The sequence below is a fragment of the Pinus tabuliformis genome, chromosome 9 (assembly GCF_031772625.1).
Source record: "Pinus tabuliformis cultivar Carrire ecotype Pingquan chromosome 9, CPIR1, whole genome shotgun sequence".
Classification (NCBI taxonomy): Eukaryota; Viridiplantae; Streptophyta; class Pinopsida; order Pinales; family Pinaceae; genus Pinus; species Pinus tabuliformis.
In genome coordinates, this window is record NC_142307.1 from 215,010,782 (window position 1) to 215,022,327 (window position 11,546).

An 11,546-nucleotide genomic window follows, 5' to 3' on the forward strand; every position below is an offset into this window, starting at 1 on the left:
GAATCAGTATTCCTTTTCAATTTTTATTTTTACCAGTTAAATCATTTATATTTAGAACACAAAATGAACAATAGGAATAAATGATTTTATTAATATAATCTTTACAATAAGTCAGGTACAATATATATAACGCTCCAACCTATTTCCAAGAACCAACTTAGACTTTTTGTGAGGCTCCAACCTCCAGGGCACCAACCCTGTCTTGTCAAGGCACCAACCTTGGATTTAGGAGCACCAACTCCAAGGACACCAATCCTTCCAATTCTGAGGCACCAACCCCAAGGGATCCGACCCTATCTTGTCAAGGCATGTTTGATAGTAATTCTCTGCTCCCAAAATCTTCTTCACTGAATTCTTTCAATCTATAGCTTCACTGTAGTCTCCATGCTACCTCATCAATGAAAACCTGTCTTCATATGAAGGAGTCTTCACAACTCTTCATACTGTCCACACAGAGTTTGCAAAGTTACCTCATGATGATTTCAAATAGCCATCATGATCTCCAATAATGTCTCCACACAACTTCAATGTGTCTACAATGAACTGCACTAAGATCTGCACAAAAAAAAACTCTCTGTTTCAAGCCTTTGTTCTCACTATCACGGTAAATGCTTCAGAAGTGACTGCTTTAGGAGTAACTGCTTCAAGAATGAATTCTTCAGAGGAGTGACTGTCGCAGTTTCATATTGTGCGTTCAATTAAAAACAACCCTGTTCATACTCATATAATCTTCTTAGATCCGCAGAGCATCTTTTTGAACTGTTATCTAAATCACTGTCAAACACAGGTCCAAGCATTTCAATAAATAACCCAGTCAACAGACTGCTCAACTTTCGACTTCCTTCTTATTCTGCTGGACCTTTTGGCTTCCTTCTTCGCTTGTTCGACCATCGGCTTCCACTTTCGTTCACTCGACCTTTGGCTTCCTTTTTCGCTCACTCGACCTTTCGACTTCTCGATCTTCGGCTTCCTCTGTCTCTTCAAGTTCACGAGTTGTGAACTATTACTTCTTCTCTCTGTTAGATGCCTGAGATCGATTACCTGAAGTGAAGCATTTCAACTTGTATATATGTGATTTTTTCCAATAACAAAGAGACATGTCCATTGGGAGGAGAGGCTGACTTATGAGTTCACATATTAAAATTATATCAAAGAGTATTTCATCCATAGACTTGATTATTCACGAAAACCATATAAGAGAGGCTATACCCATAGGGAGGTCCCACATGCCACATCACTACCTCAATTGCAATCGCAACTTTCGGAGGTCTTTTATAAGTCGTGCCCATAACATAGCCAATAGCCGATTTCCCCTACTGGATGTGATATTATATTAAACTGTTTTGATAAACATGTTGGGTCCAACACTTTATCACAATCGTAATTTCATAAGACTCCTACAATCGCAACTTTATGAAAATCCACATTAATATAGGTCCCCACACATCATGGCTTTAATCTTGCGATCACAACTTCATGAGAATCCCGCAATCACAACATTCAATATCATTGATATTCACATGTCCCCCGTAGCGGATGCGATATTTAATAAACCATTTTTAATAAGTCCAATGGGTCCACACCTCTATCGCAATTAGCGGTTTGACATCCCTTTGAAACTTGCGATTACTGCGGATGAGATATTTTATTAAGTCATGCTATAATGGTGCAGCAGGTCCGAAATATATATCGCAATCGTGGGTTTTAACGTAATATCCCTTTAATTCTTGCGATATGAAGGTTCTGAAACGACAGATGTGATATTTCTTTGGGGTGTCTTATAATGGAGTGATCAGGTCCACACCTTATATTGCAATTGGGGTTTTCAGGACTTCGACTAGCACACGGATTAAATCTGCCTTAACCCCCGCAGTTGAATGTGATCTAATAGTTGAGTATGAGATCGATGGCTAGGATTGAATATGGGACTTCCGCCACAATCAAGGAAATCTATACTTTCCTACCCCCATAGTTACTAATCATCACCGATCTAACAGATCTGTTGATCTAACGATCCAGATCTATTCCTCCGCCATTCTTCTCCCTCAAGAACTTGGGTTTGATCTCCACCATTCATTTCTTGACTCCATTAATTAATACTCCCTCCTCTTATTTCTTCGATATTACTGTTAACTCCTCTGTTAACAGTGTTTATGCACCTCCGCTGATTTTTTCCTCTTTTCTTCTCATGGCTTCCAATGACCTCTTCCTCTTATGCTTTGGCTTCATGATGAATTCCGATAAACTTCTTCCGATGAACTCTTCCGATAGCTCTTCTTTGACTGCTCCTGTTCTTGACTTCCAATGGCTTCCAATGTCTTTTCAATGGCTTCCCTAATGGCTTTCCTCCTTGGCTTCTTGTTCCTATTTCTTCATGGATCTACTCTGCTTCTCCTCGGCTTCATATCATCATTTAGTATCCTAGAATATTTCCATACTGACATCAATGACAATCTAGATAAAAAAAAAAAAAAAAAAATCAAAACTGGAAACGCTTACTTGGCAGTATTATAGAATAGTCATAGGTTGACTTAGAGAATAATGGCCCTTGAAAATGAGTCTGATATTGCTCAAAATATTGCACAAGCTAAAAAAAATATTTGGCTAGATATCAATGAATCCATAACTCAGTTATGACCTTCAATAGAAATCATTTTCAAACAAGAATAATTATTGGAGAAATCAAAGGAAGCAGTATCAGAAGTGAAGAAGGACCTGGGTCATAAACCAAGAGATGAAACAACAATAATTAAGATTTTAAATTCAAAAACAAAGGAAGAGCTTGAAGATAATGAGATTGGAGACAAGACTAAAACCATTCTATAAGTCAGGAGGATACTTACCAAGAGAAATTTAATGATCCAATTAGAAAACAAGTGTCCTAATCTAGAAATTCAAATCAATAAGTTTCATAAAAAATTCAATGTACTACATCATAACGGACTTCCGGGTTTGCAAGGGATAGGAGATAGGTTGGTTACTCTTGAAGAATACTGGCGTAGATTGCATTCTAGTTGTAGATAAATTAAAATTTGCTAAGATGAAAGGAACCATTACAGAAATGGATTTTATTGAAGGATTAAGTTTTGATTTACTAATATACCATGAGATCAAACACTTGTTCATAGTCAAGCCCATCTTTCAGAAATACACTAAAGTGGATGAGACTTGCAGGAAATTGATAAAGTTTTCCATTCCTGATGAAGGCAGATGGGAAAAAATATGTCAACTCATTGATTGACAAAACAAAAGGTTTACAACAACATGCAACAAACTTTTAGCGATTGGATGTAAGATTTTAGGAGCAAAGGGACATATAATTAGGAAAAACAATAGAATAAAATATTTACAACCTTAGTTATCAACATAAGCCTCGAATTATGTGCAAGATGTTCAAGAAGTTCAAAATTTCTATTTTCTAGTTCCATTTTTTTAATTAGTTTCAAAAGATATTTTGTAAATAAATCTTGATTTTTAAATCAAGAAATTTTGAGGAAAACTTTATAAATACTTTGTAGCTTGAATTATGAAGGGTTGAACCCTTGTGATAAACTAGTAAGCAGAATGTAATTTTCTGAGTTTTGTTGTGATTAATACAAGGATTCTGGATTCATCTTGAATCATCTTGTGTTTATGTGAGTATTTCAGTTTTCTATTATGTGTCCAGTTTGTTTATCATTGCATATGTTTGAAATTAATGGGAAAATATGGGTAAGATAAGTTTGAATATCAATATATCTGGAAAAACCTATGAAGTTATGATCAATTATAGAGATTAGTTAGTTGAAACTTTATGTTTGAATTAATTCCTCTACATCTATTAATTGTCACTTCCCTTTAGTTTTAAATATATTTTGTTTAGCTGTAAAAGAATTTTACATGCATCATCATATGATTAGTTGAATACTCAGCTTGAATATTTAATGAATCATATATTTTCTTAAGTTCAACCTTACATATCATTTCAAAGCTAAATTCTATTAAAGGTGAAGAATCAACCCTTTTAGTATATCATAAATAATTAAGAGTCTGCATCTATTTAACAATTTAAAGTATTGGTAATCCAAAACTCCAAATTTAAAAACATTTTAGATGCTTTGGCACACTTCCTTGACCTAGAATTGTCTACATATGTACAATAGACCCTTCAGTATCATTGACATGATGTTTTCCATGTGTGATTACTTAAGAAGTATGTTAGAGATGTTGATCATGTGATTGACTGACCTGTATTGTAGGTGGAACCAAATGGAGAATTCCAGTCAAAGCCTCAGTGTATATTGTAGAAAAAGGTGCTCATCTCTGGAACTGAGAAATCGAGTAAGTTAAGGTGTAATTGAAGCACTTTGGGCCCGATGAATCTACATGGGAGATGTAAGATCAAATGAAAGCTATGTATCCTTCCTTTTTCTCTTATTGAGGCAAAGCAATTTTTTCTTGTTGTTTTGGTGAGATTTTAGTATATGCTTTGGTATACGTTTTGATATATGTTTGGGGATGTTGGTATATGTACATATGCATATGGATGTAAATACCTCCATGCTCTATGTTATAAAGCTCCAATAAGCGGTATGGGTGTCATGTCATTATGATGTTATGTTTGTTACGTTTTCATGTTGGTTTGCTTCTCACCAGGTTGATCATTGTAAATATTGCATTGAGCTAAGTTATAAAGCTCCATTAGTAGTATATTTTTCTTACAAAATTTTGGTGTTTATAAGTGTTGTTGAACATCAAGGACAGTGTTCCCCCAAGGGTGAGGGTTCTATAACAACCTTGGTGAAAATTCCATGTAATAAAAGTAAATAAAGGCAAAATAATAACCACAGATGATGGGACACTTATTCCAAGCTAAATGTTGGGTAGAATCCTAGTGATGAGGATCACTTGTGGTTGTTTATGGCTAAGGAAATTGGTAAAGGAAATGGATAAGTCTTTGGAAAGGAAAAATGGAATTTTTGGCACATTTATTTATGAAAATAATGGAAATTAGAAGAAAAAGGAGGTGTAAGGTCATAGGTTGCATGTGAGGAGGAAAATGAAGGAAAATGAAGAAAATAGAGGCCTCATTCATAAAAAGGATTATGAGGATTAGTTGGTAACCTTTTTTCAGTTCATTTTTGGAGCTCTCTCATTATTCTCTCTCTCTCTCTCTCTCATACTCTTGAAGGCTTAGAGTTTTCTTGGAGCACTCTTGGAGGGTGTGGCATACTTGGATTCTTGGAGAAATAAGGCAAAGGAAGAGCAAGAAAGAGCAAGAAGGCATCGATATCAACAACTACATGAGATTTTCTTGCAGGTACCATGTTTCATGTATGTTTCCTTATCTAGTTTTGGAATGTATGGCTTATGCATGTCGACTTTTGGTTGTGACCTGTCATTCGCATGGAGGGTGGCCGGGATTGACAATCAATTGCCTAGCCTTGCCATTTCCTGGATATCCATTGTGATTGCGGGTTTACTTTCATTGTTTGTTTTTGGTTGGTTCTCATGTTTCCTTAGCTTGGGTTGAGTTACTAGGCCTAGAAGCCCTGGTAGGAAAAATGCTCTACAAACCCTATAACAGCTTGGGTTGAGTTATTAGTATTGGAAGCCTTGGTTGGATAAATCCTATGGAAACCCTTGGTGGGTTGAGCTACTAATCTTGGAAGCCATGGTTGGAAAAACGCTCTAGAATCCTTGTATAAGTTGTGGGTTGAGTTACTACGCTTGGAAGCATTGGTTGGACAAACACTCTGGAAGTCATGGAAGACTTGGATGGAGACCAATTTGATGATTGTTTTACGATGTCTGACCATGAGGTGGAATCAATTTTAGATGGGTTGAGGTGGATGGCCTATGGAAGCCCTGGATGAGTTTTGATTGATGTTTTCTATGAGATCCCACATTCATGCTTGGAAAATGGAAAGGGGTGAATGGTTGAAGAGATATTTGGTTCAACCATTCTATGGTCAAGTGGAACGTGGAAGTCCCATCCCAGGCTTAGATTTTGCATCATTAATGAAATTTTATTTCTATGAGAATTTTTATGGATTATATGTGGTCTATATGGTTATACTTTCATGAGTATTGCTGCTACTATTATGTTGGTTATGTATGTGTTTTATGACAACAACTATGTATGGATTTCATCATTTTTTACTTGTAATTAAATGATTAATGTATCTATGACCTAATGGATGGAATGGATTTTAATGTGTCGAGACATCAATGGTTCTTCGTGATTCTCAGCTAAGTATGAGACCCCTATGCTCATAACTATTATTTACACTTGTATATTACATATTTGTGATATGTTTTATGAAAGGCCTGTCATGGCTAGTAGGGGTCTAGTCAAGGTTTCATTCAAGAATTTGATTTGGTACTTTCATTTCCATGTTATTTTACTGTTATTAAGGTGTCATGAAATTATGGGTAGTGACCTGGGCTATGGGCCTAAAAAAGTGGCTCAAATCCCCGGGACACTGGCATAGCACTGAAAAATTTAGTCTCTGGACACTGGCAGGCAAGCCCATGAGAGCGAATTTGGGTTTCTAGACATTGTCATGCCTATAGCATGAGAACGACTAAGGCTTAAGCTGTCCAAAAGTTTAGTGGGACCCAAGGTAATCCGTCTAAAGTATTGGATTGTTTCCTGAGGGCCCTGAAGCTGATGTTGAATGTCTATATGGTGTGTTTCCATCGGTTCCACTTCCTTAACATGACTTAGGAGGTCAAATCATATCATAGTGGCCTATGTTTTCATAAGTTACATTGATATCCAATATGCAAGAATTGCAAGAGATAGTAGCATCAAACCCACAATAAGCATCAGCATGCAAAGCACAAAGTGATGAATACCCACAGACTAAAACACAATAAATAAAGAACTAAATAATGCACAGGAAAATATGAAAGTGGGAACCAAAAATACCATCACCACAAGTCTTTATCGATACCTTTAAATCCATAGATTATGATGTAAACATATTGACTACATAATCCTTTAAATTGTACCAAAACCATTCACTCAATCTATATTTTCTTTGAATTGATTTTAGCACTAAGAATTGAGCTTTCCTCAACTGCCATTATGCATTTTTGCAATATCCTTCTAGGTATAAAAACAATATGTCAATGAGATACCAAAATATCAATATCAAACTTACCTTATCATGATGGCCCTTTCATAATTTTCTTACTTGAATCTTTTGAGATCAACATTCTTTCGCATGATCCATCTCCATATTGTAAAAGAATATTTTTCCATGCATTCATTTTTAATCAATGTGCCTATGGATCAAACTTGATTATCAAACTACAATATCTTCCTTGGAGTTTTCATTGTTAACTCTTTTTCATTCTTCCATAAGATCATACTTGATGTTGATCAATATCATTTTGTTTATGCCATGCTACCTTGTGGAAGAATCTTGATATTTTAGCCATTACGAATCATATCAAACTTATTATTTCAAGCTTCGAGTAATCACATGAAAGAATAACTGAGAATAATTTTATAACAAAATATTTTTGCAATATTGTTGCAGATATGAACCTGTTGTTTCTACTAGAACAACCTTTAAAATATCACTACATTTAAATTTTGGAGCCTACCTCATTGTTGTATCAAGTGTCGCCTCGGTCACCAAGTGTCATTTTGTGTTTTTTTATATGTCTTAAGTGTTCTTGAGTGTTCCCAAGAGTCGTCGCATTGACCAGAAATTATCTATATGCTTTTCATGGTCATAACACCTTTGTTGTTGTAAACTGACACTTTCAAGTCGTAGTCGCACAAACTTCACTATTTATACTTGGGGAATGTGCATAAAGTGGCATTTTGATGTATATTAATAGTTTATCAAGACTTTCTAAGTTTTATTTATGATTTAGCTTGTGTTACACATGTCTATATTTCTAGAACGCATCATGCTCACCCCTTGACTAATCATCCAGACTTAGATAAATTTTGGTTGCAAAACGAGCTCGTTAAGGCCAAGAGCACATGAGAAAACTTTGAATCCTTAATGGGAGACCCTTCATTGTTCAAAATTTCTCCCTAATCCCTCCTTGAGAGCTAGGTGCACTCCAAAAGCCTGAATCCCCTTCCTTTTTCCGAAATGCACCCTCCAAAAATGGCTAAGTATTCCTTGAGTTCATTCCTTTGACTTGAAGAAGTGTGCCCTCCTTGAGCACATTGGTGCACCCTGAAGACCCAAAGCTTAATCCTTTAGCCTTCCTCTATATGCCATGGACCCTCCTAAATTTCTTAAGTGCAATGACACAACCTTAAGGCATGAAGCCTCAGCCTCCAGCCTTCAAGAGTATGCCCTGCACCCTTCCTAAGGCCTCTTAGGTGCATGAGCTCACCCTGTTGGGCAGCGGATCCCCCCATAGCATGTTTTTGGGGCTTGAAGCCTAAATTTTGGTCAAGTGTAATGTGAAGACCACGTGAAATGCGGGCACGAAGTGCAAGAGTCTAGGGTTGTCCACCCTAAGATAATGTAATTTAATGTAGAGTGTGTCGGCCTACTCCCATGGTCCGCGGACCATGGGATTGTATAAATAGAGCGAGACTCTAAGTGTAAAGGGAGTCTTAGTCTTTGGAGAAGTAATAGATAGATGCAAAATTATGTTTAGAAGTTAGAATTATATTTGAAGGTATTGGGTCATACTGATAGGTAGAGGCTCTGTAGCTAAGTGTGCAGAGGCCTAGTAGAGTCCGCAGCTAAGTGCGCGGACCCTTACAGTTGAGTGCGCAGGGTTGAGTCGGGTCTGTAACTGAACTTGAGTACTAATAAAGATAATATTGATTCAGAATATTGTGCATCTTTTTGTAGATCTTTATTTCCATGTTCTGGTTATCTTTATGCATTTATATTGCTTTTAAGTATGCACGCTAATCTGAAAGTTGAACAAGTAATAAGAATATTGGGCCCACATAAACTAAGCAATAATATAATAGCACAGTAAGGATCGGATCGGAATAACATGGTATTCACCAAGGGCGCATGGGTCGTGAAGAATAGAAAGTTGCGGGGAGCAGCGCAGCGTGCGAATTAGGATCGCGAACCTTCAAAACCCTCATCAAGACATCCCTAGGGTGCGGAAACCTAGTTCCAGCACCCTCCCATACTACTTCAGGTGAGACCTTAGTCTGCGCTCCATGGACTATTTCCGAAAGGGATAGTAGTACAGGGATTTGCTTGGCTAAACTCACTTTTGAACCTGGGTCAGGCCCCACATAGCCAACACACCCCAAAGTTATGAACCCTCAGCCTTTAGCCTTTGAGAGTGCACTCTACAACATCTCTCTCTCCCTTAAGAACATAGTGCACTTGGGAATCCCAAACCTTTCCCATTCATCCTTCGGACTTGCGACATGTTCCCTACCTTGAATGGCTTCTTCTTTTGGGTGCATGACTACATGTCGAAGTTGTGAAGCTCCTCCTCCCTAGTATTTCATCCTTTTAGTGTGTGCCCTTGCACCCTGAAGCTTATGTGACTTTTTTAAGAACACTAAAGAGGCATGAACAAGAAAATTGTCATAAAACATGGTAGAGTAGGGAATTTTTAGTCTAATAGATACTCATCATGAGTGATTTCAGAAACAAGAATTCTGGGGACCTAATGGCAAGCAAACATGCAGAATATCAAGAAAAGAGGATAAACAAAGGACACACGAAAAGAACTAATAATACTTGAATCTTGATGAATGAAGCACCCTAAAGAATCCAAGATTGAAGACCCTTTGGAGGGTGGAAGCACTATGATCAGAAGATGAATAAAGAAAAGATACAGTGGGAACTATGTCACCATTGAAGAAAATCCATGTCATCAGTCAGAGTCAGTCCCAATCATCGAAGTTAGTGGCGTGTCTTGTTTCATCATATGATGGTGTGGAATTCAAGATATAATATTGTAATCATTGTAAAAGACAAGAAAGTACAAGTCCAAGAGTTATGTATGAACTCAAGATTCATGGAGTCCAAAGGACATGTAATACCAAAATACATATGTAATTTCAAAAGTCATTTGGAACTCCAAAGGTGATAGAAGTCCAAAGGTCACTAGAATTTAGAAAGTCAGGAGTCATGACAATATGAAAGGTTACTCCTAAAGTTCTAAATATATCGTCATTTCTCATGGAAACTTACTTTTAACCTTGGTTTCTACCATAAGTTATAAGAGAGAGAGCTTAGTACTTTTGGGAAGCAAGTAGTGGCTACAACTCTCCACTATTGGAGAAAGTGATGTTCACTATATTTACCCCATAAGGCATTTCCCTTTGAAATGAACCCCCCAAAATGCCTCTGTGTCTTAATTGTAGCCGTTAGATGTAATGTTAGATGATTGAAGAGAAATCAACCGTCTAACTAATTAGGCCGAGAGGCCTTCCTGAGCTTTTCGTCTACTCTGCTGCAATCTGTTGTGCACGACCTAGCCATTGGTTATTTCAGTATACCCTGTTTACAGCGTCACTGTGGAGGGCGCTTTAGGTCCATTGGTTCGGCTCCTGGAATCCGGGAGCTCATTGTGTAAAGAAAAGGCTGCGGCGGCCATTGGAGGGCTGACGAGCAATGCAGAAAATGCTTGGGGAATTGTGGCTTATGGTGGGTTTCAGTTCTGAATCATATTTGCAAATCGGGAACCCCGGCTGCACAGGCCATGGCTGCAGGGGCACTGAGGAATGTGGCTGCTGTAGAAGATATAAGGAAAAAGATGGCGGAAGAAGGGGCAATTACTGTTCTGCTCAATCTGGTTTCTTCTGGTATGTCGTCTGCGCAAGAAAATGCAATAGAGTGCCTGCATGCAATGGCTTCCCAAGATGAGAAAATGCGTCAGTTGATTGCCAAAGAAGGTGGAATTCAAACCTTGCTACGTATTTTAGAAGAACCCACTACGCCCAAATCACAGGAGCTCGTCATCAGAGCGATAAATAGTCTTTTTGCTTCTGTCAGCACTGTTAAAGCCTTGGTTTCTTCTTCAAGGTTTCTGAAGTAGTTGGCTTCTATTTTGAAATATGGGCATTCGACTATCCAGAAAATGGCTGCTTCCTCTATCTGCAATATTTCATCAGCAATGAAACCAAGAAGGCATTGGGGGAAGCAGGGTGTATTCCCCCTCTGGTGAAGATGTTGGAAGCCAAGCCAAGCATATCTCAGGAGGCAGCTGCTCAGGCACTTTCTGCATTGCTCGTTGTGCAAACCAACTGGAAGGAATTCATCAAGGATGAAAAGAGCATGGCCCGTCTGGTGCAATTGTTGAATCCCAGAAACTAGACTCTGGCTAAAAAGTTCCCCCTTTCTGCATTGTTGGCTCTCTCAACCAGCAAAACCTGCAGGAAGAAGATTGCCACAGCTGGAGCATGTCAACATCTGCGGAAGAAGATTGCCACAGCTGGAGCATGTCAACATCTGCAAAAGCTCGCAGAGATGGAGGTTGCAGGTGCCAAGAAGATTCTTCAAAGACTTGCAGGAAGCCAGATCCGCAACATCTTCAACAGGAGATGGAGAGAATAACTTATCCAACAGGTACAGAAAACCCAACATCTACACCTAAACCAC

At 38.0% G+C, this 11,546-nt stretch overlaps 1 protein-coding gene across 1 annotated transcript; it reads left to right on the plus strand.

The window, feature by feature from the left end:
- Nucleotides 1-10,647: 10,647 nt before the first annotated feature.
- Nucleotides 10,648-11,501, plus strand: LOC149147918 (uncharacterized). Its single transcript, XM_089442005.1, has 3 exons — nt 10,648-10,970; nt 11,060-11,242; nt 11,324-11,501. Exons 1-3 carry the CDS (start codon nt 10,648-10,650, stop codon nt 11,499-11,501), a joined length of 684 nt encoding a protein of 227 aa, XP_089298131.1.
- Nucleotides 11,502-11,546: the final 45 nt, after the last annotated feature.